This window comes from Corvus kubaryi, unplaced genomic scaffold (assembly GCF_017639235.1).
Source record: "Corvus kubaryi isolate FWS band 111438036 unplaced genomic scaffold, C.kubaryi_AGA036_p1.0 124, whole genome shotgun sequence".
NCBI lineage: Eukaryota > Metazoa > Chordata > Aves > Passeriformes > Corvidae > Corvus > Corvus kubaryi.
Genome location: NW_024580659.1, coordinates 3279584 through 3306248, shown reverse-complemented (window position 1 = coordinate 3306248; position 26665 = coordinate 3279584). Strand labels below are relative to the sequence as shown.

The window sequence follows — 26665 nt, the reverse complement described above, 5'->3', positions numbered from 1 at the left end:
TATGGAGACCTGAAAATAAGAGAATGTATAATGACAGTTGCTGTCCGAATGCAGTGATTGTGGGTGGTGGTCACCTCCTGAACAACAGGTAGGAGCCTAACAGGGAGGAAAACTCTAAAGATCTTCATTATTTCTTGCACAGTGTCTGTGAGGGTATGTATGCTAGAAAAGCTCAAATACATCCACATTCCAATTCTACAGACTGAACAGGTGGGCTTGATAATGGTAATGCTCAAGTGCACCTGTACCACACAAGTTAACGAACAACTGGTAATATAAGAGGCCTTGACTAAACATATGTAAAAGGAGCTGTAATTTGTTGAATGTAGTGGATGGACAGCTCACCCCAGTATATAGCTGTCTGACCTACAGCAAAACAGAAATATTTTATACTGGACAGCAAAACTGAGCTTGAGCTGCCTGTTACAAAGTGGACCAGGTTCTCTGATTTACAAGATAGATGGGCTCATGAACAACCAACATTCACTCTGGCTAAAGAAAGAATGACAAATCTGGGAATAGTCAGGAGTGGATCTGGGGTCTTGAGGTTCCAGTAGTGGCCAACAGGAAAGGCAGACCTCAGACTTGACTTTTTATGCAGTTACTACTGTTTATGAAGTACAACAAAGGTAAAATGCTTTCCACATGCAAATCTAAATTGGGGTTTAGAAAGAAACTTTTATGATACTATCCTGGATTATGTTAACAGATGCAGAAGTCTGCAGGCTGCACAAGCATTTCCGAGTTGGACATTTGTGAATCCAGCTTGAATGCATCAATAGCATTGGCTTGTTGCCAATGCACATTCGTCCTTTTCCTTTGCAGAAGAAATTCTTCTATCACTCAGGATTCTGGCAGTGACAATTTAGCAAAGGATGAGGGGAAGGAAATGGGAAAGGATGGGTAAGAAATTCCAGGATCCCTAGGCAGAATGGAAGTTTCACAGCTAGGTGTGCCAGAATAACTCTTATGCTGATCTTGACCCAAAAGCCCATTGACTGAATTCTACCCAGCTCAGCGCTTCATCGCCTACAGCTTTAGCGCAGCTCACAATCAGGCAATGAAGCCTGGCTTAACTAAGAAGTGCTTAGAAGTCTCCACCCACTCCAGTGGGTTGTTTTACATAACTGGCAGGCCTTTCACAGGGTGCAAACACTTTAAAGGAAAGAAACAAGAAGAGGAAGCAATAAATGGGTACAGCTATGGACTTTTCTTTTAAACTCACCAAGCAAATAAGGAGCGAAAAGTCAGTAACAGCAGTTGGTAGCAAGAGGACATCAGCTGATGCTCCTGGATGTTCACTCCTGGTTCATCTTCTGCACCCTGATTTTGTACAGCTGCCTTTAATACAGAACAAATAATTCATTAAATGCTATTCCAAACAAAGATAATGGCACAAGAATCCATTTCCATAAATTCCATGTTTAAAAAACCTCAAGAAAACAAAGTGACTCTTTTTCCCCCAAACAAAATGGAAAATATCTTTACAGGAGACAAAACTTGAGGGTTTTTTGGTCAAACTTGCTGCCAACTGACCTGGAAGTAGTTGTGCATGTTCTCCATGTGCTTACACAATGGCTTTAGTAGATTAACCACACACGTAGCAACTTCCTTGGGGGATCTCTGACACAGATGGGAAAAGCCAATATCCTTGTTGCCTCTTTCCTGCAGCAAACCCAAAAGTTAAAAGTTGTTTCATCAGCCTTTCTTGAAAATAACCTCAATTGCTACATCTTAGACTGCTGCCAAGCAGTGCAATTCCTGATGTCATACAGGGTCAGGGAGGGTCACAGGGTAGGAAAGATGGCTTCTGCTGAACAAGCACCACCAACTCAGACAAGTGCATAACATTTGACTAAAATGATAAAACTGATGTGACACACAGCTCTGTTAGAGAATCATTTAGGTTGGAAAACACCTTTAAGATCAGAGAATTCAACACTTTACTCAAACACTAAGTGAAGGCAGTCTCTGCACATGGGAATTAAGATAGGTAGAAAAACAAGAACAATGAATATGACAGAGCCCATCAGGTTGCAGTGCATTTCTCAGTTTAATGCAGTGGGACATGCATTTACTTTTCTCCTGAAGGCGTCAGCAAGGAGTCCCTGCACTCAGGGGGATTTCCAATGCAGAAAAAGCAGAAACATGGATGCAGCAGCTTCTGCTGGCTGCTGCAGCCATCTGGCCTGGATAACCTGGGTTGCTTCTTGAACAGCACAGCCAGTCTCCCCAGGGAGGGCTAGGAAAAGGGTCACTTGAGTTTTGAGGCTACAAAACTCCCTCAGTTAAAAACCCTTTCCTGAGATGTGCAGAGAACCAGATGCTGCAAACACTTCAGCAAAAGCAGTGTACACAAGTCTCTTTTGAAAGAGCAAGGGCTGCTCTAGCACAGAGCTGGGTGTCACACTTCCATTCAACTACCAAATGAAAATAATTCTGAAAAACATTTCTCGGGAAAGCCCTGGAGGCCCCTGATGTGCTGCTGTTCTTGCCTTTGGAAAGGGCACCCTCCTTGTGGAGCCCGAGGGCAGCACATGTTCCAGCTTCCAGCACAGGTCATCCAGAAGGAAGCAAAGCTCAGCAGGCCCCAGCTGCACAACTTCACAAGCCTGCAATGAAAAGAACAGTTAATCCCAGGACGCAGATGTAACGGTAGTGCCCTGAAGCTCAAGTTTACCCTCTCTGTTTCCAGTTATGTCTCCTGGATTAGTTAACCTCAGGAGGGACTTATTTGGTAGATGACTGGTTTTATGGCTCCCCCATGGCAGGTATGGGGCACTGGTTCCACTTACTCAAAGGACAAAGCCATCCTGATGCTCTAAACAGCTGAGGCAATGTCAGTACAACTTAACAACTGAGGAAGAACAGATTTATAGACATTGACATTGAAAATAAGCTCCTGAGGATAAAAAGAGGTTTAAGCCCAAAGAGTCACAAAATTCACCAAGTAACAGCCAAGAAGTTAATTTGAAATAATGCCACATGGCCCAAGAGACTTCCAGTTGGCCTGTGACCTGCATGCACAGAGACAGCTGTCCTGCAAGGGCAGACCAGGCTGTGCTCCAGCCTGCCATGGCCTTTTCGCATTTTATGCATTTACTGTAGCCTGACAAAATGAGACTCCAGATGGACTCAGCCTGCCTACAAGGAGGGTAACAAAATTGAGCACTTCTATTTTCCACAGCCATAGCAATGCAGTTTTATACAAGCTCCCAGATGATACACGGGAACCTGCTCACTGAGAGCACCTCCATGACTCCAGTCCCACATTTGTGCTGTTTAGGATCTCCTGATGCCTTGAGACACTTGAGTTTTTGCAATACAGGCTTTACTTTATGCCACAGGTTCTTTTTGATAGGCAGTACTTCATGTATTTACCACCCCATAGCTTACCTGTGCTCAATATTAGAGCCCCTTTCTTCCCCCCTTCTAGACATGTTATACAGTATCTTTCTCCTTTTATGCAATATTTACATTAGTTTGTTTTTAACATTGCTTTATGACATACCAGTTCTTCTCAGGAAAGTCCTTTTTTTCTCAGTGCCTTGAAGTACTTGGGGCCAAATGCTCTCCTGGTCCCCAGCTCACAGCCCTGGACCAACACATCTTAACACCAACCTGTTGTGCACTTCAGTGGAACAGAGAGGGCCAAGGCCTCTGAGAGAGGCCATTACACAAAGCCTCACCAGTGTGGGTTTCAGGCTGCTCCACTCACCTCTGTGTGCATCTCTGTGTCCAGGACAGACTTTGTGAGCAGCCCACAGTGCAGCACGGTGAACACCTCGAGGTCCAGCTCTCGGAAGTACGGGCGATAGCTCTGCAGCTGTGCCAGAGGACTTCCTGCCTCTCTATCAGCAGCAGTCTGAAATGGCAGGAGAGTGGCCTCTGCAGGGGCAATTTTCAAAATTCTGATGGGAGGCAGGTGCCAGAAAGCAGAATTCAGCCACTGACTGTGATTAACTTTGGAATGAACAACCCCTGTCTCAAAGCTTTTGTTTATGCATCTATGGCATCTTCCCTGTTCTGTCTTCCTTGCAAGTCCCCAGGGCTATACACCTACCTTGTCCAGCTCGGAGAGCTCAGTATCAGGCTGGTTTCCCTCAGAACTGTCATCTGCTTGAGAACGATCTGCAGAGCCAGCTTTGCTGCCATCAGCTTTCTTTTTCCTTCCTTAAACAGAGAGGCAACTTCAGAATCAAAGGCTACACTGTGCTCAGCACTGGACAGCACAGGCTGTATTTTAACCAGGACTAAGAAAGCACAGAGCACAGGTCCATAAATGAAGTGCTCCTTCAAAGTGCAGTATCTAAAGTGATGGATCCTTCTCTTGTCTGCAGAAGACAGTCAAAACTTTCCTTCTGCCTCAAACACACTCCTACATGACAGGCCCAGACCCTGCACAATAGGTGTGGCACTGGAGGGAAAGGCATTCTGATCTGTGGCCTCCTCCAGTTGTTCTCATTGAATGGAATGTGAATTTTTGTCCACTTTGGCTTAAGGCAGACATGTTCCCAGGAAATGCTAATCTAAACTAGAAATAAATCTTATCTAGAAACAGAACTACAAACAGGAAAAACAAAGCAAATCTGCTTCAGCTTGAAAACTGAAAGGCAAGTTCTGCGTCTTCTCTGTGGGAGCTAGCAATGGGAAAGGATGAAGGAAAGAGCTCCTTGTGCAGCAGAGCCATGACAAGGTTCCCAAAACATTGGTTAGGTACAACCTAAAGCTCAGGGGTTTGCAAGGCAGCTCAAGCCACAGGTTCAGTACCAGATGATGCCACAAACCCATCAAAGACAGAACTTAATGCTGCAGAAAGTACTTTGGCAGGTGAAAGCAATCAATGAAAGCCCTGGATTTTCACTGTTAAATGCTATGCATCAGCTTTAGCCAAGGAGACAGACCATCCAACACCTGTTTGGTGTAGGATATTTTTCCATCTCCACTTCAGCTGCAACAGGAGTTGATGAGGTAAAATTTCAAGCTAGATTGACGTTGCCAAGAATTTAGTGCTTTAGGCACACACAAGTGCAATGGCTGCAGTGCAATCTGCCAGTCAACCCCCATCACATCTGTTTGCTTAAACATTTTAAATTATCTTTACCACTCCTTTTCCTGGCTGGACCAGCAGCATTAATGGATGGTGCAGCCTCCGGGGCTTCAGAGTCAAAGGTAGCTGGTGGTGGGACATAGCCAGGGGTCACTGAAAGAGCCAAAATGTAGAAATTGTGTTAATTCAGCTCCTAAATGACAACATACAGGCCAGATACATATCTAAAGAAAGTACCATATATTTCACTGTCCTGGTGAAAATGTCAAGTCTGTGCCTGTGAGATAAGTGTAAGAGTTTGTGTGTCTGCTATCGAGCAGTGAGCTGGAATAGCAGTGAGGAGGGGAGCAGTGGAGCAGATTAGAGTGCCTGGGATCTGGGCAGGCTATTGGGAGATGGACAAGGTGTGTCAGTACTTGGGGATCTGCAAAAGTTCGTGACTCTAGAGTGTGTAATTTGTGTGCTCCTCACTGAGGAAGTGATTAAGAAGAGCAGTTTGGATTTGGACAAACTGAAAATTATAGCTGTCCATGCATGAACTTTTAGGCCACTGTAAAACTGCAGTGTGTGTTACCATATGCTTCCTCCATTGATGTCTAAAACAATTCCTTTCACTTCACAGCTGGTACAGGCCCAAAATGTACAAATGTTTCGTACTCACCTGCCAAGCATTTTCCCAGCACATTCTGCAGCTCTGTGATGTTCTGTAATCGAGTTAGAACTTTCCCCTTCATCTCAGCATCCTGTTGCTGGCAGAAGGCATTTACAACCTAGAGATACAAACCAAGCTCACTGAATTAGGGAGATTTGTACCCACGTTGCTACTTTTTCTTTTCTGAATAACATTCTCAAGTCCTGAATGAACACACGACACAGCACAAGTGGCCTGTGTGACCAGGTTCAGATGGCATGAACAAAGCCCTTCAGAAGCCCATAAGAACATGGATATAATTGGTGCAATCTATAAAAAGAGATAGGACAATGTTGAGCTTTTGATGGGACACCCCTCCTTTTCGGAAGAGGGTGAGAGAGCAGAGGAGGCTGCTGTTCTGCTGAGTTCTTTATTTCATAGTCTCATAGATTCTTGAAGGCAGAGTTCGAAGGGGTTACATGATACGGCCAAGCAGCAACAGCAGGCAAACAGCAGGCAGAACAGCTTCTTCTAATTCTAGTTCCTTCTCCAATTCTTTCTTACAGAAGTGTGGATTATATTTGTTAATTGACTAATAAAATTAACACACGTTTCTAGTCTTTCTTTTTTTAACCTATCCTGGTCTAATTCTAACAGTCATAAGCCTTACACAAGTGTTACATAGGTATTACACAGATTTGCCTATATAGTTTCTATCAGCTCTTATTGTTTATGTGAACACTCTATCTAAAAAATGTGAACAGTATAATTCTATCTATATTTTGTCTAAAGTAAAGAAATTCTGTGAAAAGGTAACACTGCTGCAATAAAAACTGTGTTTAAGTTCTCTGCTGCAGCTTTTTAATGTTTAAGGCACTTAGCATATATTTCTACTAAAAGTTAAAACTCTGTATTTCTATTTCACTTTGGTGTGACTTCATGTATCTCAGCTTATCTAAAGGTTTTAATTCAACCCCTGTGCTTTGGCTTCCCTCTAGGCCTGAGTCCAGAGGAGCTTTCACTCCAACATGACAACACCTATAGATAAAATATTAGTTGTAAAAGAGGAATTAGCAGACAACATCAGGTTCTGTGATACCTGTGGCTCTGAAGACCCCTTGGCACTTCCCAGGTCTGCCAGGAAAGAGGCAGTCCTGGGAGAAGAGCAGGAGGACTGGGAATGTGGAATTGCACCAAATCTGCCCTTCTCATGTTATCAGAATAACTCCAGCAGGGAACAATCCCACTGACCATTGATGTAGCAAATACATGGTCTAAATCTGCATGAAGGTACTGCATTTTACCCTTCTGTCAGCTCACAGAGGTATAGAACAGAGAGTACAGAGCATCCCCAAGAAAGGAAATTCTATAGCCTCTCTGGAAGTGGAGCACAACCTTTCTGTTAGGTGACAAAGACCACATTAGAAGACCAGAATATTCTCTCCCCTCTGGCTTCCCCTCTCCTGGCTGAACAACCTCTACTCTCCAAGGCTTCCCTCATCCCTCCACTCCAGAACCTGCAGACAAGGCTCTACTCACTTCACGAAACCAGTTGAGAGCATAGAACAGGAGTGAGCACAGAAATTCACGTTCTTGCTTGGACAGAGATTCCAGCTTCCCTTCAACCTCCACGTCAGTCAGATACAGGGGACAACCTGGCACAGAGCAAGAAAAGTATAGGTTGGACTGTGTGCTACTCATGCTTTGGCTTTTGCATAGACCAAGTCTCTTATCAAAGCCTGTAGCAGTTCCAGTGGCTATTTGGAGTAAGGCCCATCAGCCACTCCATCCTCAGACAGCACAACTGTCTCCCTGACTCCCTTCCACTTTGTGGGCACAGAGCATCTCAGCCTCCTTCACAAAATGCACAATCCTTCCTGTGGCCAGAGGAAATCTGTACAGATCTGGCAAAGGAACAAGGCAGGCAGCCAGGCTCTATAGATAGTCCATTTACCATACCTAGCAAGGCATCAATCTCCTCCAGACTTCCACTGTTTTGCTCTGCAGTGTAGAGCCTCAGCAACCGGAAACAGGGTGACAGACACATGGGTGACACTGTCCTGGGAGAAAAAAGAAATGGAGTGGGTATTATGTTTTATGTATCTCCAGAATGCCCATCACTTTTCCATTATGTCCTGTGTCCTCCCCAGGCCACCTTGCCTATGCCTTCTATTTTGCTTCTTGCAAGTCCCAGCAACACAGAGCAGAAATGCACCACGTGGGTTAGAAAAAAACTCCCACAAACTAATAACTGGTGATTATGAGTTTTCTGAAAAAGCAAATAAGGGAAGAAAAATTATTGTAATGAACAAAAAATGGGGTCAGATTTATTTCTGGTGGAAACCAAAGTTGACTAATTCAGAAGGATCTGTAAGAAATTGTGCACAACAGAGTTATAAGCAGTGGAGAAACCTCCTTCAATGTTTTGCAGTGTGCCACTGCTCCAATTCTGAGTGAGGAAAATCAACATTTTTCCATAGATGCATGCGAAGTTAGCTGTATTTTCTCTCATTTTAAAATGATCACGTCTTTTTAAAGCACAACTAAAATGCCAACAAAATCTTACGACAATAAACTACAAACAATGTGAAGGTGCAAATAAAAAAAAGAGAGCCGTTTATAACCTTAACAATTCTGTGAGTCCTATGGTCCTTTTAACTTTGACTGCCCTACTGTTTACTTGACTTTTGTATATCTTACATGCTTCCTGTTCCATTTGCCAAAGACAATGTCCTTATTTTTCAGTCATATTTCATTTTTGGCTGCATATTTGTGGGTTTAGCACTGTCTACCAGCATGACTCACCCAAGATCACCTAAACAGCCTAAGCCAGAACAGACTGCCAGCTCCCAACCAGATTATGCCTTTAAATCTATCTGAGTATGTTTAACATCAAAAAAAGGAGGAGAACACTGGAAACTGGTAAATTCTCTGACTAGCTCCTTATCAGGCACCTGAAGTGCACAAATGAAAACATTTCCTTTACCTTTGCAGTCATCCCACATGTAAGTATCAAAGTACCTTTTACTTTGGTGACTCGCTCCAGCAGTGACTCTGCCAAGCTCACTCTGTGACACCAATGGCAAGAGGTTGATGGCAATTGCTTCCTGACTTTGATCTTCATCCAGATTGTACAAGGACTTCACTGGGAACAAGAATGAACTGCAAGGAAAGACGGACAAGGTCTTATTGGCAACCTCAGTTCTCAGTGACAGAAACACTATCAATGCTTTAGCTGTGATTAGCATACCCGTGCACTGTGGGGCTGAGATCTACCACGAAGTCACTGGGAAAGTCCTCCACCAAACTCTTCCCAAACTCGTCCTACGAAGAAAGGAAAAAAAACTTGCTCAGCAAAGGGGATCAATGAAGAAATCTCCAACAGCAGCAGTGGAAGATGCATAAGATAAGGCCAAGCAAAAGTATCCTGGAACAGTCACAGCCATGAAGCCCCATGGCCTGCAAAGATAGCCAAGGGCTGCCTTTAGAGACAGAGCCAGGAAACAATGCTAAGTGTGCACAACCAACTTCTTCCCCGCTCTCTGGATGTGGGCTTGACTACAAGTTCCAGAGTGATGCAGAGAGGCAGAGCAGCTGGCTGCAAGAGGAAAGCAGCCCACATGTAAAAGGAGCTCCCAGCAGGAAGAAAGAGCTATCCAGTGGCCTTCACAAACCTTCTCCTATCACCATAAATACCATTTATTTATTTACTACCATAAAAGACTGTGGCTCTTCCAAGATCTTAGGGATCAGACAGTCTTAGTAGTCTGACCCAGAAACCAATTTCAATACTAAGTTTAAAGTTCTTTCAGATTCTACTTTTGTCTATGAATAGGAACAGCATGCTCTGAAATGTCACTTAATTTCCTTTAAAAGGCTTCCCCACTGTCATGTAAAATTTCACATAAAAGAAGCTGTTAAAGCACAATGAGGAATCTGCCATAATCAGAAAAAGCCAAGAGAGCTGGATGAGGATTTTGTATCTGACCAGTCTCTCACACAACAAAACAAATTTCCAGACTGGAGTGAAATCCTCAAATTGACTCTATCCTGCCAATGTTTGAAAAAACATCATTTTTCTGAAGAATTCTAGTAAGTGATTACGTTCAAACTGCTCTGCAACGTACCAGGAGCTGCAAGTCCAAATTGCCCTTCTGCTTCTCAATCAAACTGGCAAATTCATCGTAGTACAGAGCCCGGATCTCTGGTGTTTGCTCACAGCAGAAGCCCACAAGGTCCAGCAGGGTAGACAGCTGAAAGGAGAGAAAACAGTGCAGAAATGGGTAAGGTAAGTGATCCAACTCAAGCTTTTACCTTAAGTCCTTTTTACATTAATTTATTGTGAGGCATATTCAAAGCTTCATCTCTAGAGTGACAACCCATGATGAATGTTCTTGAAGAGACACAGCTCTGAGAAGGAACACGGGCCTTTAATAGTCCTCTGCCATGAAATGACACAAAAGAGTCTGCCCAGGATCACCCTTAAATAGAGTGCCAGCAGAGAAGAAGGTTCTTCAACAGAAACTAAGGAAAAAGGCTGCTATGCCAATCCTGTACAGCAGAAATACTTTCTCTGGATGGCCTGAAAGGCACAGTTACCAAAGCTGAGAGGATGGCCATGGTCACCCTTTGGCTCACTGAAGCAGATTGTCCTGCTTCTTTCTTTGTATTTGAAATAACAGCTGGAGAGAAGACTTCCACTAAATGGCTGAAGTGCTGCTTGTCCTGGTCTAGCAGAGGCAACACCAGGGGGTGCCTTTGTTTCTCCAAAACCATTTTTAATAGACTCTTGGCTCTGCAGTCAATGTACAAGAATCCCAGGCTCAGGAAAGTTAACTCCCAGACCCACACAGTACTTCAGATAAGACTGCATTTCCAGTCACCCCTTCTTGCTGACCATATCCTCCCTGTCTCCCACACTGCCCCATTCTTGGTACTCACCTGCCCACCACGCTCGCTGTTCAGCTCTGGTCTCTCCAGTGAAGCACCATCTCCTTCATTCCTGGAAGCAATTGATAACCTTGCTGTTGTGGCACAAGACTCAGCAGGTGACCCATCACACACACAATGCTCTCTCTCCAGAAATTGGAGAATTACACAGGAAAAAGATTTCTTTGGAACACATTAAGAAAAGACCTGGTGGTGTTTGAGACTTCTCTTTTAGATTTCCCTGGATTCATACACAGAGCACCTCAGGTTATTCAGCCTAGAGTCAGAAGCTGATCTGTAGTCAGCCCACCAGTGTGCAATTTTTTTCCAAGCAGTAGGTCCTGCTCGTGCTGGTCAAGGCATCCACAAATAGGCATTAACAAGGAATTTGGGATGCCTTTGAGACCAGTAGCAGGTGAGCAGCACTGCACAGGCTGAAATACCAAACACCACAGTATGCAGAAGAGAGTTTTAAGTTCCTGGATTTGCCCAAGATGTGCATGAACTCAAAGGCAATGCCCTCCTGTCTTTGTTCCACTCCAGGCCTGAACTGAAAGCCACGTTAAATTCATCTTTGCTACATTTTCTCTCACCTTTTTAATGCCACGCTGCCTATCATGGAAACAGCACCAATAATCCCCATTTGTTTGTGGTTGGGAACTGTGCTGGAGAGCCATTTCCTGATCACCATATGCATATCATCCTGGAAAGAGACACAGACCATGTCACCACAGAGGTACTTGTGTGCATCACTCCCAGTTCTGTTGGCATCTTCACTCAATGTCATCTCCAAGGGCTACAGAGGGATGGTTTACTGGGATTACAGCTTTGCTGCATGAAAATTCTGAAATGAATTTGAGTCCCTGTGGATTCTGACATTTCCTTTATTATGAAAATACTGGTCACAGCTCCAACTAAGGCTGTAAACAGCATGAAAAGTGATTTGGTTTGACTTTGCTCTAACTACTACACAGAACATGCAGTCGGTCCAGGTTTCACCTATAATTAATAGAAGAGTATGTTAAAAAAATAGCAGATGGTCTTGGAGCCTGTCACACCCTAACAGCAGCTGCAGAGGTGCACTTCAAAACACTGTCAGCTTCAGGAGGCTGAAGGATGGAGCAGTTTGTGGTGAAGGTCCAAAGACAAACTGTGCACTGCGAGGACAAATGCCTAAGTCACCTGCAGAGATCCTCATGTCTGAGAAGTTTAGAAGTGCCCTTAGAGAAGGCAAAGAGGAAATTGTCTCTCAGGATACTGATTTCTTTGGTGACCTACCCCTAAAGTCTTTGCCATCACTGAGGATAGAGTCAAATTGCCAACCCAGGATCTCCACAGTTACAAACTGTCAGCTCAAAATAAATTCTAGACACTCCTCCCCTTCTTTTCACAACTTCTGAGGGTGACAGGCAGAACATCCTGATGGCAAGTCCTCCTGGGCTGCAAAGTCACATTGTGTGTTGCCAAGGCAATTTTCACAAATCACACATTGGGGTGGGAGGTGGGGAAATCACTGAGGAAAGTAGTTCAGAAAGGAGCTAAACCTGCCATACAACTGGGAATTTTGGCAGTGAAGAGCTCAAATTTAACAGGGTGAGTGGGAAGGCCCAAAATGACTATAGAAATGCTGTTTTACATGCCACAGACCAATCAGAGGAAGAGCAGTTTTCCTTTACAGTCTCAAGTTACCGTGTGCAAACATACCCACAATTACAAACTACACAAGGACTCAAAGAAAGACAAATAGTCCTAATTTCTAAGAGCTGAACTTTATGAATGGGAAGATTTTCAACCCAGACATCTCTGCTGTGAAATAAATATCTTTGAATATTTATCTGCTATGCTCAAGGATTCAGAAATCCAGACAAAGGTATCCAGTACCACCACTGTTATGCTGCAACTGAGTCACACAAGGTATCCTGTGCAAGAAGAAGGTGGATTTAGACAGACCAGGTTTGACAGCTTCTCATGTTTAAACCATAGGCATGAGAGGTGTGAATTCTACTACTTCCCAGCCGAGTCCTCTGCACTGTGAAGTTCAGTTCCTCTGACAAGAGTCTCTGTTGTCTCTGGTGTACAGAATTTAAGTGCCTGAATCAATACAAACATCTCAGGGAAGACACTGAACTGTGCTTTCTGAAGGCTTCTAAGTGATGGAGAAACGGAGCCACTCAAGGAGGCTGCTGAATTTACACTTTTGCAAGCCTTCAAGGCTCAGCTGGACAAAGCAACAATCAACATCACACCGTGCTGGTGACAGTCCCACTTTCACTGGGAGGTTAGATTAGGGACTACCATCAGTACCCCTCCAACAACACATCTAACAACTCTAACCTTTCTTAGATGCACAAGAGAAGGGGACCTTTCTGGGAAAGATGAGAGGCACACAGTCACTGTGATAAGCCCTTGATATCAGGGTGGGAATAAGCTGACTTGCAGCCACTTGGGGAGAAGAGAATTTTAAGATGAAGGACGTCCTGACATCAATCACTGTTCATAGATGAGGCCAGTATTTAGTTAACCTAGCAAAAGCACCAAGGCACAGCCTGAATGACTTTCTGTTGTGTCTCTGCTTACCTGAATGTAGCTCCCTTCTTGCTTCTGGCTGAATGCTAAAGTGCTGAGGATGTAGAAAAGCTTCCGGATCTGGCATGGATTCAGTTTCTGTGTAGAGTCTAAAATGGTCTATAAGAGAAGCCACAAACTAGCTCAGACGTATCAAGAATCCCTTTCCATATTCTCAAAAATACATGAATGGCCAGCCTCAGGGAAGATAATTAACTTTACCTTTTTTGTACACACATGAAAAAGCTACACTCAAATTAAACAAATATAAATGCCAAACTGTTGCTCTGGCCTTAATTATGGCAGGTCATTTTATCAGAGGCTGAATGGGAAGAACAATTTGGCTACCATAAGCATTTTAGGAGTGCTCAGGACAAGTGACAGCTGTCTATTTTCTATCACAGGTTTGGTCACAGGATTCAAAGTATTTGACAAGCAAGAAATTAAGCAATTTTCATTTAACAATCAACCAGCTAAACAGCAAAAAGTAAACAGTTTTCCCATAGTGTACAATTAAATCACAGGGAGCACCAAAGTATCAGAGAGGTGTGGGAATACCCATACCCACCCTGTTCAAGGACTCTTAAATACAAGCTGTCCTTAAGCTACATACCCACCACAGATGGGGAGTGTTCAATGAAAGTACTGTGACATGCTTGCCTTGCTGTTTAGCTCTTCCCTCAATCTCCACTTTTAATACTTTTGGAAATAGGCAACTGGGCAGGTCTGACGCTGCTTATCAGACTTAGAACTCAGTAGTCCATTTTTTTTTCTCCCCACTAAGTACTTCCTTTTTTTAAATTTTAGGACATGTCTTCTTCCATCTCTGTGAGCAATTTTGTCTTAGGATTCAAATACTGGCTAAAGTACTATCAGTCTTTCAATAGACAGAATGGGGAGTCCACAAAGGGGGCAGATTTTTGCCAAGTTTCTGAAACAGCTGATGTAAATAGACATCATTTTCCTTCCATTGTAGGCACCATTCCACACCTGCAATTTAAGCATCGTCTAGCTAAAAGGAATTGTCTATCTTAATTTCCCCTGTCGAAAAATCATACAGTCCTATCTTACAGCTCACACTTTGGTAACAGATACCTTTCACTTCTGACCACTGCATTTCTCCAGACAGAAAAGCTTTACAGGTACAAGCTTTTCCAATACCTCTATTTTGGAGAAGTACTGGTGTTTTCTGGATCTGAGGCAAAGTGGTGTAAAGGACCCAAAATCTAGTATAGACCCAGAACATACCTTCACAAAGGTGGCATAGCGCATCAGCAGGGATGTGTGCAGCACCACCAAATCCGTGAGCACATCCAGAGAAATGTCCAGTTCTGTCTCACTTCCACTGCACACGTGAGTCACCAAAGCAGTCACAACCTCCTAAGGAAAAAGCCACCAAAGGAACCACAGTGAAAAACAGAAAATGTCTGCCTTGCTCTGCTCATATGAACTAAGTCAATCAAGTATAGATAATCAAAGCAGTCTCTGTGCTTGAGTCCCTTGCTACCAGTCTTGCTGTGATTGTTCCCCATCTTCTTCTTGCCCTACTCTTTGGCACAGACTTCTCTCCAAAGGCTTCCAACTGCCTGAAACCCTGTCCCCTAAAGGATCATGACATACATCCTAGAAAAAAGTGCAAGCCCAAATAAAACAGCTGCCATCCATCACACTGTACCTGCTGGCAGTAGGAGTCAAAGGCTGCAAAAGCTTGTTTGTACATGCAGCTGCCAAAGGAGACCACAGCTGGGTGTGCTGAGTGCAGAAACACCTGAGCAAGGGCTAGGATGGAAGGGAAGAAGTCTTTGATAACCTGAAATACAGACACCATGACAGAGATTATTGTTGCTTGTTTTCAACACATCCAGTGCTGAGGAAAGCTCAACTTCAGAAAACCACATGACAGTTACAACAGAGGACATGTGCCTTGGGACACTGATCTGGACCAAAAATTAGAAAAGACAAGTACATGTACATAACTGGAAAGGTATAAATAATGCAGCACAGGGCTAAATCATCATCTGACCAAGATCTTTGAGAGAGAAAAGAGAGAGCCCCAAAGCAGGATCAGCACTGACCGTTGAATGGTTTTGGAAGGCATTCTGCATCAGCTGCTCTGGCATGCAGCCCAATCGGATTTTGCTCCTCAAGACCTTCTCAGTTTGCTTCCTGTTCCTGGTGTTTGTAGAATGGATTAGCAGCAAAACTATCAGATCCAGAACCTTTTAGAGGAAATAACCACTATTCATTATGTTGAAATATTAAACAGTCCAGATAACTCCAAGTCAAAACCTGAAGTCTAAACTGAGAACAAAAAAAGATCTCAAAAAGTCCCAACAGTCACAACTGCAGAAAATCCTTGTGAGTCCAACAGGACAGAATTAAAACAAGATAACTCTGTCCCTTGACATTAGGAAGGATGAAGCAAGGGTTACGAAGAAAATGGATGGTTGCTATACTCAGAACAAGTCCAACACCAAAAGAACCACCCATGAAACATCACTGGCAGTTTCTGCGCCAACTACAAAAATCTCTTAATCTACAACCATGAAGAAAGCCTTGAGAACATCAGCAGAAGAGGACAGTCCCAGAGCAGAAGTATTACCTTATGGTCAGACACAGATGTGCTGTTCTCAATAGCCTGAGAGAAAAAAAACCAAGCAAGCTGTTAAGCTACAGTACAATACTATATTCCAAAACCAAATCAAAAAAGGTAGACACCAAAAGTCTGTGACACCCTGCTCACAGACTTCTCTCCTCTACAACAGGATACCTATCCAAGTCAGCAAACTGGATCTTGCCAACAACAGAGAATCCAGAAAGCATTCAAAAAAATAGCTAAAATTTGAGTTTGATCAAAGACACTCTCAAATAACATCCGGATTGAGAAAGGAACTGAGGTACTGAGTAATGAAAGACTGAGAACAAGAAACAGTTTCATGGTTTACTCTGAAATGTAATTTAAAATTAAATTTGGCACAATACCAGCCAATATTGATTTCCAGCAGGACATTTTCAAGCACCTTAAGGCTTCACACAGCTCAGTCTCAATACATGGGTATACATTTTTCCTCTCTCGCTGAACGAAATGTATCAATAAAATGAAGGGCTAACATTTGTCTTTTGATATCACATTTGATTACAAGAAAGGCTCAGGCTCAATCAAGGAGCCCAAATAAATAAGGAAACAAGGACTGAAGCATGTATCTTACCTTAATCCATGCTTCAGAGACATCTTTCTGAAATCTCACAGCTAACTTGATCACATCAAAAAGTAGCTTCACACAATTCTGGCTGGTGGTTACTTGGCTCAGGGAAGAACTGTAAATTATCAGAAAGGAGGAGACTCAGTCCCTGCAAATACTGTCACAGAAGGAACAAGGCAGCCCAGCAGTCACACCACTTACTTAAAGCAGCCACTGTCCAGAGGGAATGCTCTGTCAAGGATAGGGAGTGACACAAGAGGGTGCAAACAGAGGTTGCAGAATCAATGGAAAACATACTGGAGGGAACTTAAAACAGATGAATTGGTAGCAACATCATTATAGATGAAGTTGCTTATTCCCATGCAGACATGGATGCAGCTGGCTCAAAAGGAATTAAATCCACGACAGGGGAAGCTGGCTGGGCAAGGACTGACAAATGTATTGTATTAGTACCAAGCAGGAAGGAATAAAGGTGTCTGTGCCTTTCCACAGGATAAATTAGACTCATGTATGTAGCCAATGGTGCCAGAGAGACCAGAAGAGGAAGAGTTTAAGTTCTCTTGTCTTGTCCTACCCTTGGAGAATCAGATAAACCTATTTAAGTACCTGGCCTGGACTTGGCTTTTAATCTTCTTCTGGGAACTGTGCATCTGCAGGGGCAGAACACACGATGACAGATCCAAGTTCTTACGAAGATCAGAAATCACCTGTAAAGCACAAATCCATGCACAAATCACTGTGACAAATGAGGGAAGAACAGAAAAAGCCGAGGAAAATAAAACAATTTCCCATAACAACCTTAAAATTACAAACAAAAAACCTCATATATTTATAAGATTCACAAGTACTTAACCATGTCCAAATCTAATTTTTTTTTAACTTAGAAAATGAACCAGCAAAACTTTTCACATTGTGTCATGATGTTGCAGATGCATACAGAAAGCAGAATTTTTTTAAAGCTACTCTGCAAAATTCCCACCTATATCTGCTTTACGTTGCTGTGAACTGTTTTTATTCTGCTTAGCAGCTGAGCAAGATATGTGGCAGCCTCAGGAATTCTGGGACATGCAAGTTTATCAATCTGACTGCTGTTGAATTGCAGTGTACCAGCACAGAGTGGCTTCCATGTGATAGGCACACTTTTTTTTACAAGGGTCTCCCTGAAAGGTTTGGGCAGATCACAAACCTCATCTGGCTTAGACTGAGGCTTCCTCAACATACAAAAAAAAGTGTGTTTGATACTTCATCCAGGCTGGCTTTGATCCCTGGCAACATTAAAATTTTACTTGAAAACATTAAAAACATTCATCTCTGTGTGTGAAGCAACTTCCCTCTGTTAAAACACACACTGGTGTGGAAAACACACGCTCCCATTATGAAAAAGATACTGTACCTCTACTGCATCTGCTGCCTTGACATTTTGGAGGATGAATTTTACTACTACAGGCAAATCTTCCAGTTTTACAGAAGGCACAATGGTCATGGCAGACTGTCGCACCTGAGGAGAGAGCAACATCCAGAGAGCTGGAAGACAACACTTCACAGAAACACAATTATGTTCGTGAGAAGGAATCCTTATAGTCCAGCCTTCTGCTCAGAGCAGGAATATTGTCAGTACTAGATCAGATTCACCTTGGCTTTGCTGAGTCTTGAAGATATCCAAGGATGGAGGAAATCTCCAATCCCTGACACCTCTTAGATAATTTATGTCAATGCTGCAGACCCTAACTTGTTTTTCCAAATGTCTAACCAAAACCTCCTATTGTGGCCACTGCCCCTTATCCCTCTTCAACAAGAAGAGCTTGGCTCCATCATTTTTTAACTGGCTTTCAAAAGGGAAAAGCATGGACAACATGCAGCCTGCTATGCAGCACCAGCATTTTGGGACTATGTAAAAACACTATTTAGTGCACTCAAATGAACCAATTTTATTTTATTCATAAGAAGCCCAACTCCAAAAAGTACAGCAATGCAGCCAAGGCACATCATCATCTCTTCTCCTTTATCAGCATTCTGCAGAGAAAACCTATTTATTTATTTAATCACCAATCTTCTACCTTTCCTTAGAATATAACAATCTAGTCTGGTCACCGTACTTCAAAAAGATGAAATATTGATAATAAGCGGGTTTAAGACAGGCAACAAAAATTTAGTACAGCAGGACAAAGTGCTTCTGCATTAGCTAAAACAGCTGTGATTGAAATTTCTGTCTGTTACAGTACGCATTCAGAAAACTTCTCTCTGCTCTTCACTGAACCCCTCACATGTTTCAAAAACCAGCTTTAGCTTCTGACTTCTTTCCAACTTCAGGAGCTCAGGACTTTTGAAGGCCTACAGGAGTCAGATTTAACAAAATACTTGGAATGAAGAAACAGTTCCAGCTCTCGTGTTGCTAAGCAGGGGCTGGGGTCTGCTGAAGTGCTCAGTAAAAGCTCTCACCTCAGCCACAAGTTCTGCATCAAGATCCAGACGAGAAAGGGCATCCAGGATTGGCACTGTCAGCCGTCTGCCCTGCTTTAGCAAGCAGCTGATACACAGGGAAAAGAAAACAAATGGTCCTCTTAACAAAACCAAGAATGTATCTTTAGTGTATTGTGTGATTCCAGTAGTTTTTGTGGTGACTGCAAAAAAAAATCTCGGAAACTGACAACAACATATGCCACTGGCATTATGGAAAACTTGTTCCCTAAATTATTGCTCCTCATGTAAGAGCTGCACCTGTCTTTTAACAGCCTCATGGACTTTCCCAAAACTCATGTAATCATTCTTGGCTGAGATCTCAATTTCTTACAAACTTTCTCTAGCAAGAAGTTGTACTTAAATTGTGTTAGATGAAAAACACCTCATCTGCAGCATCCTGGTAACTCTGTCTATGCTCCCTAATTCATTACAAGTAATGAGTTGTTTTCCACATCAGACATGGGTAGAGGCTATTGAGAATATGGAAATAAGTATGCCTCGCTGATACTGTTTGGATCTCAGCTTTCAAAATACACAAAGAGAGAAAACAGAAGTCTGAGGAGCTTGATTAGCATAGGAAAAATGCGTGGAGTTCTTTTATCTAGAAGCTGAGGCAGTAAACTGAGAATGAAAATGAAGTCACAATTTGAGAGGGTACAAGGAACGGGACGCACTGCTTGCAGTAATAATCTGCAACAGTGCTCACAGGTTTGAAAAGATAATTAACACCAGCATAAATGCAAGTCATCTGTGTAGTAATAAGAATTAGAAACACTTAGACTATTCAAATTACTAAGTAAAATGAATACATTATTAAAGAAGACAGATGTAAGGACTAGCCTAAGGCAGTGCTCCCTGGGAGGATAACTCTTGGCATTAGGTCCCCCAGTTGTTTGGGTCAGTAAATATGCTTGAGAAAAGTATATAAAATAGCCAGAAAGTTCTGTTTCTTGCACACATTTACTGTGTTGTGTGTGGTTTGGGTTGGTTTTTTTTATTAATAAAAACCATGTTGATTCTTACCACAGCAGAATCCAAGACAAATGAGAAGTTGTCAATAGTAATATCCCAGTGACTGATCATAGACTGATCCAGAATAAGTAGTGAGTACTTAACTGGATTCTACCTGTGCTGTATGCAGGTAGTCAAGAGTTTAACAATTATTTAGATAAAAGCAGTTTTGGAGCATTGTCTAAATGCAATGTCTTTTGCCTGTGCTCTCTTTAAGAGCATAACAGCACAAATGGAATGTCCTAAGCCAGTGGTAGGTGTCCCCAAATGTTGCAGTTAACAGGAACACACGGCTGTCCTAATACTTCAGTCATTCCCAGAGCAACCTTCATTAATGCACCTTGTCCTTTTCTACTAAGTGCAAGGGGGAAAAAACAAAACAAAACAAACCCTCCCAACCAAATCATCTGTACCTGAGCTCTCTGGCAACCTCACTTTGCTGGGAATCCTCCAGGATCTCAGGTAAACTGGTGATAATATCGTGCTGGATTGGTACTGGAGAGACACTAACCATCTGCATTAACTTCTTGACCAGATCCTGCAGACAAGAGGAGCACTGGTGAAATGCACAGATCTCACCATCAGCACAACAACAATATTATGCATCTAAGGTCCCTCAGTACATCGTCTGCCTGGATTTATGCCAACTGTCCCAAACTCACTGTCCTGCTGAAGTCATGAAGCAGAGCATAGACTTTTGTGGAACAATGGTATTTTACAGGGAGGATATCATGATCTTGGTGAGCAGAGGAAACTGGGAAACACAACAAGCTTCCCAGTGTTTAGTACTCCAGTAGAGAGTAACCCGCAGAGACTGACTGACTTAGGGAAAGAAGGAAAAGAATCACCAGAGCAGGAACAGAGAATTCATCCCCACACACTTGCAAGTATCCAGTATCTTGTTAGAATTAAACAAGAGGGGATTGTAACTTCCTGCCAGCAACAGCTTTAAAATGGGGTCACCCGTGTGAATACACATGCACAGATATAAATTTATGTAAAAGATTAATTAGAGCAAGGAAAGAAGAAAAATAGTAAAAGAAGGTCAGAAGTCACTCAAGACAATCATAACGAAACAGAAAAAAATTAAATCTCTCCTTCAGCCCACCAATACAAAAATAACATCAGTTCTCATCAGCACAATAATTCATCTAATCCCACCTGAGAGGCATTCCAGAAGTTGTTTGGGAAAAGCATCCATGTGATTGCACCTCTGGTACCCACCTGGCTGTCAAGGAGCCTGTCAAGCCATTTAAACTGATTGACAATGAGCCGGGGGAAATTTGTTCCAAAGGTGCCCACACTGAAACAGCAGAAAAGGACACACAGGTTAGTCAGACCTACAGACTCAAAAGCTTTGCTGCTGGTCAGCAAGACCAACTAACCCCATTCTTAACTGGTCATTAATACACAGAAAGAACTTCACTCTTCTTACAGTTTGATAGGAGACAAGTGTAACAACATCCATTTTTCAGAATTCCCAAAGGATTCACAGCACAATTAACAGCTTATCACTTTTACATCCAAGATCCTTTAGAATTCTTGGGTGAAAACCTTGTGACTGTCTGTGTTAAAGCCTCCTCAAACAAGATTTCAGTCTGAGACAATTTCTTAGACTACACCCCTGTGCAGCACTTGTATCCTGTATTCCAGCAGTGGAACAAAAACTGCAGCAGGAACAGCCTCAGCTTCATTCTGCCCCTTGGCTTGCCCCACTAACTCTGTGGTGAGCATCCAAGGCACAGGAAGAAGAGATGAAGTGGTCAGGTCTTGCCTGTGTTGTGTGTGCCTTACACCTCAAGATGTCTCACTCCAACTGTGATGTTATACTTTTAAAAACCAACAGATGTTCTTTCAATTTCCCTTGTTTGAACACAATCTGTACTTTTAAAAGGAGATCTGTTTGCATCTCACAGCCTCCTAAAACTCTGCAAGCAGCCACTTCCATCTTTTTTTTAAATGATGAGACACTCAGTCCCTCTGCTGAAATAATTCCTAAGCTTGTGTCAGTAGCTGCAAAAAGCACAATCAATCAATGCACAGTGTCTGCATTTCAGCTTCTAGAAATTTGTCTTCTGCTTTATGCACCCACAGATTTAAGGTCATGGTACCTCACAGATTATTTTACACAAGTATGAAGGAAAAACCCACATCAGTGCGAACTGCCATTCAGGTAAATTTGAAGTAACAGTTAAAGTCAAACAGCTGGTGATTGTCCAAAAGAAATTTCATTTCAAGGCAGAGAGAAGCCAGTTTATACTCACATGTCAAAAAAGAATTCAGGGATCTTTTCCAACAACAGTGTTATGACAGCAGGCTGAAAGAAAGGCAAAAAGACAGTGTTAGGGTGAGTTACTGGTTGTGCTGTGGTATTGCCACCAAAACTGACCTTTCACAAAAGATGAAATATACACAGAGAATAAAATACTTGAAAGGCTCAATAAAAGTATTTCCTGTGTATGAAATCTCTTGCCTAATGCCAGAAAGGAGGCACACAGCCTAAGAAGTGAAAACCACTTCTCAGAGGGTGGTATAAACTACCCACATAACCCAACAGAATCAGAGCATATGAGCAGGATGTACAATTCTTCTGGGCCAGTGAACCTCTCTTTCTCAGACCCAGGTGAGTTGCTTTTCACCACAGAGGAAACTAAAGCATCAACTTTTAGATAAGTTTGAAAACAGTGCCCAATTCTAGCACTTAAAAAACCCACACATATTCTCCACAGTGGAAGTGGTTATATCTCATCAGAATTTCCCATGGTCGACCTGAGCCATCAGCTCTCATTCTGCCCCTGTTCACCTCTGAGAAGAGTCTGGCTCTGTGTTCCCTACACATTGCAACCAGGTATTTGAAGACCACGAAATTTCCCTTAATCTTCTCTTAAGACTGGACAAACCCGGTTCCCTCTGTCTCTGCTTGTCTGCCATGTGTCTCAGGCCCTAAGCATCTTTGTGTCCCTACAGAAACAACAAACTGGACACTGTTCCAGGTGCAGCCTCACCTCCCTCAAAACCAGTTCTATTAATCCTTCACTTACATAAGCAAAACGTTCCCTACAATCAAAAGCACTGTAAAGAGCAAGCTAAAGTGCCCATACCTGTAAGATCTTAATCCCAAGAAGCAGTTTAATGAGGCTTTCACAATACGAGTGCACCAGATTCCTGCAAGATGAAAGATTCCACCACGGTTGTGTCAAAAATATGTTGGGAGAACAGGCTGTAGCTCTTTTCATGACTGTTTTCTTAAAAAACTATATACAGTGACTTAAGGTAACACATGGTAATCACAGACACACACAAAAAGATTTAAAACTGCACTTTAGCTCTGAACCAGCTCACTCTCTACAAGACTAGAAATGTGAAAGTCTGTGGTTAAGCTGTATCTCCTGGAAAAAAAAAAATCTCAAAAAGGAATTGACCTTCACCAGCCCAATCAAATTTTTTTCACAGTATTTGGTTCTTCCCCTAAAATACCATGGAGTCCAACGTGGGCCAGACAGTAAATTCTGTGACTTAACACTAAACTCACTGCTATTAAAAAGCAATGTACTACACCAGCCACCCTGCCTTGGTGTGCATCAGCTGGAGCCTTTCCCTCCACTCTGGTCAATGTCCCAGGACATAACAAGATCTGACTGAAGGGGAAGGCAAAATACATTTTCTCTACCTCAACCCCTCAGTCCGTACAGGAGTGCAGGGCAAGAGGCAGTTCTTGAACTGGTTCCTGTCCTTGATGTGAGATTCCAGGCCGCTGATGAACTGCTTCACAACCTGCAAAGCAGAAAGAAGTTACCCACCCTGAATGGACACCCCAGTCAACTGCTGTCCTTTAGGATGCATTCTGCAAGCACGTGATGAGAACCAGGAAGAGCTAACCAGGGAACTGCAAACAGAAACTGTGATGGAAGGAAAGCTGGATAATAAGTGAATGCTAGCCTGGACCATTTCCAGAAGGAAACACTGATTGTTCTGCAAAATAACTCTAAAGCGAGAGTCTCGCATTTTATTTTGATTTTAAAGGGCTTTGCCTTTCTTCCTGTTCAGCTGAGATAGCAACCTTTAGTGTGACGAGAGCTGCACCCAAAAAACACTTGCAGTCAAATCACTGGCCTCAGGACTTTCACCCTGGACTTGCTGACAGGAGAGGAGCACCACATCATGGCAGTTTTAATGGTGCCAGCTCCACCTAACACAAAACCAAATCCAGCTTCCACCAGAGAGCTATGCAAGTGATTTGTCTCCTGTAAGAGCCTTTGTCTTTTGAATAATATTGCCAATGAAAATTACTTTGACAGGGCACAGTCAGAAGGACAGAGAGATTAAAAGGCTGGAACAGCAATACTGAGAGAACTGGAAAATGTGGACCACAGAAATCCAAGATAAGGTGATGTGTTGCATGCTTTTGTATGAGACTAGCAAGGGCAGCTGCATTTGCATCTTTTGCTCAGCAAACAGCTTTAAAGCTGGCTCCTGCCAAAGTTACTTACAGCTGGGTAAGTAGGGTGCTTCTCCAGGGCCAGGCAGAGCTTCTTCTGGAAAGCCATTTGATCAACAGCTAAGGAGAAAGTTTAGAAAGGAAATAAAGAACAAGACACAGTCTGTCCATACAGCATCACAACAGCTACACCAAGTACAAGCTCTCAAGCCCATCCACCAACATTTCTGCATTTGCTCTACTGAGAAGCCCAGTTGGCAAAAGCCTCAGTGGAATCAGCCCTTCTGCTTTCTCTAGTCAGGGCTGAGAGTAGCACTGAAGATATTGAATACAGGAGTTCCTGGTGGCCTTGTCTGAGCTGAAAGACAACAATGCCATGTTTGTTTTCCCATTTCAGAGCTCCTGCCTCTGCAATTCAGTACTGTAATCACAGATACAGTCTAATATTTTTCTATATACCTCCAAGAATCTTTCAGAAGCCCTTAGACTTAGCATGTCTACACCCAAAGAGCTGGTATAATGAGTTTAGGTGATGCACTGAATTCAGCAGGAGCAAGAGGTATATAATAAATAAGAGGCCAGATGAAGGTTTGCTTGAACTTTGAAACAAGCTAGCTCAAGCGCTTTTGTCCTGCAAGTAAAACACACTGGTACTTTGTACCAGCCATCCTTGCAGGTTTTGATCTAAAAGCAGAAAGAGCAAGTGTTAAACTCGTACCTATTTCATTCTGTCCCTCCCCAGCTTTCAGCACAATTCCTGATGTCCTAAGGAGCTCTTCAAAGACTCCCTCATTCTCCAATCCACAGAAGGCAGAGGCGTTTTCCTTATCAGAAATCCGTGACTTCTTAGTTTCTGAGAAAACAAAACATGCTACATCAAATATATAAAAAAATCAACAGTGTCATTAACATTTAAGTTATCAAAACTGCCATTTTGGCCTTGTCCCTGCTTGGGAGCTGCTGCCTCTAATAGTGGGTCTCCACCCCAGTAAGATGATACCCAAGCACCTACTTGGCAAGTCTGTCTTGCAGCTCTCTTCAGAGGGATCAACTTTCGACAATTTCCTTTTTGAAACCATGGTAACAAAACCTTTGTTGTTGCCTAAAAAATGCAGGAAAAAGACAAGTGTTTAATTAATCTCTTTTTAAGCAGATCTAGAATGTATTAGTGAATAGCAAAAGAGAATGCAACACAAACTGAGAGTGCTCAAAGAAAGATTGCCTGGGTAACCAGTATCACACCACATTTTTCTGCTGTGCAGGTTGAAATTTTAGAGCTTGTCATATTTAAATAGCACAATACATCACTTTTTCTAAAATGCAATTCCTCATAAAACAAGGTTTGGGGTTTTATTCAAACACTGGGCAAAGTGAGCAACTATGAGATTGCATCCACTAAACTAAACTCAAGACCCTCTCCACATGCCTGGACAAAGCAACAAAGGACTCACAGTTGAGTGTTCATGAGCCCAACCACATTAACTGACCCTGTTCGTGTCCCTAACCAGGCCAATGAGCTCTGTCAGCACAAACCTCCATCTAACCCATCCTCTTTCGGGGGGTGACAACGATTAAAAAGAAAAAAAAAATCTTGACTCACCTTTAAAACTTAAAGGTTATTAAAAAAAGATGTGTGTGCATCTTGGCAGAGGCTAGTAAAATGAGTTACTTAAGTATCAGCATGGAAGTGGAACAGTTAAAAAACAAATGTGCAATGAGCCTTTCACAGCTGTTTTAGGTGTATAAGTATCTGAAAGGCAGGTGCCTCTGAAAGAGGATGGTGCCGGACTCTCTTCAGTGGTGTCCAGTGACAGGGTAAGGAGCAGTGGCCAAAACTAAAACACAAGAAGTTTCACCTCAACAAAAACTTTAGGCTGTGGATGGCAGAGCACTGGAACTGCTGCCCAGGAAAGGCGTGGAGTCTCCGTCTCTGCAGATATTCCAAACCCACCTGGACGCGTTCTTGTGTCACCTGCTCTGGGTGACCCTGCGTTTACAGAGGGGTTGGACTGGGTGATCTCCACAGCTCCCTTCCAACCCTAACAATGCTGTGATTCTGTTCTGGGTGCGAGGCGCAGCCTGACAGCCCAGCCAGGTGGGCTGTGCCGCCACCGGAGAGCCCCTTCTCCATCGCACCCACTGCCAAAAGCTGGCCAGCGCCTGAGGCGGCCGTTTCACCTCAGCTCAGCTCAGCGCACCTCACCTGAGCTGAGCTGAGCCGAGCCCACCTCCCGTCCCTCCGGGCAGGACAGGACACCCCACTGTCCCCTCACCGTCTCTCGCCCCGCGGGTCCCCTCACGGCGCTCCCGCCACTCGCGCTCGAGTTTCCCGCCAGCGGCGCGCGCTGACGCCGTTCCGCCGGCGGCGGAAGGGTCGG

General features: G+C 43.2%; 1 protein-coding gene across 1 annotated transcript in view; it reads right to left on the bottom strand.

Annotated features, from left to right (window-relative positions):
• FANCD2 (FA complementation group D2) overlaps positions 1 to 26659 on the bottom strand; it is a 36386-nt gene extending 9727 nt beyond the window's left edge. Inside the window, exons 1-32 of the mRNA XM_042020192.1 lie at positions 26561 to 26659; positions 25300 to 25389; positions 25006 to 25140; positions 24340 to 24407; positions 23520 to 23623; positions 22951 to 23014; positions 22114 to 22166; positions 21074 to 21152; positions 20263 to 20387; positions 18818 to 18905; positions 17772 to 17876; positions 16985 to 17085; positions 16385 to 16493; positions 15778 to 15813; positions 15251 to 15394; positions 14851 to 14985; positions 14424 to 14555; positions 13188 to 13295; positions 11204 to 11313; positions 10623 to 10683; positions 9809 to 9934; positions 8932 to 9005; positions 8703 to 8843; positions 7641 to 7741; positions 7221 to 7336; positions 5712 to 5820; positions 5105 to 5203; positions 4064 to 4173; positions 3719 to 3865; positions 2496 to 2612; positions 1537 to 1665; positions 1226 to 1341 (exon numbers count right to left, since the gene is read on the bottom strand). Coding sequence (XP_041876126.1) covers positions 1226 to 1341; positions 1537 to 1665; positions 2496 to 2612; positions 3719 to 3865; positions 4064 to 4173; positions 5105 to 5203; positions 5712 to 5820; positions 7221 to 7336; positions 7641 to 7741; positions 8703 to 8843; positions 8932 to 9005; positions 9809 to 9934; positions 10623 to 10683; positions 11204 to 11313; positions 13188 to 13295; positions 14424 to 14555; positions 14851 to 14985; positions 15251 to 15394; positions 15778 to 15813; positions 16385 to 16493; positions 16985 to 17085; positions 17772 to 17876; positions 18818 to 18905; positions 20263 to 20387; positions 21074 to 21152; positions 22114 to 22166; positions 22951 to 23014; positions 23520 to 23623; positions 24340 to 24407; positions 25006 to 25140; positions 25300 to 25366 — 3209 coding nt within the window. The 5' untranslated portion in view covers positions 25367 to 25389; positions 26561 to 26659. The remainder of the gene's footprint in view (positions 1 to 1225; positions 1342 to 1536; positions 1666 to 2495; positions 2613 to 3718; positions 3866 to 4063; positions 4174 to 5104; positions 5204 to 5711; positions 5821 to 7220; positions 7337 to 7640; positions 7742 to 8702; positions 8844 to 8931; positions 9006 to 9808; positions 9935 to 10622; positions 10684 to 11203; positions 11314 to 13187; positions 13296 to 14423; positions 14556 to 14850; positions 14986 to 15250; positions 15395 to 15777; positions 15814 to 16384; positions 16494 to 16984; positions 17086 to 17771; positions 17877 to 18817; positions 18906 to 20262; positions 20388 to 21073; positions 21153 to 22113; positions 22167 to 22950; positions 23015 to 23519; positions 23624 to 24339; positions 24408 to 25005; positions 25141 to 25299; positions 25390 to 26560) is intronic.
• Positions 26660 to 26665: the final 6 nt, after the last annotated feature.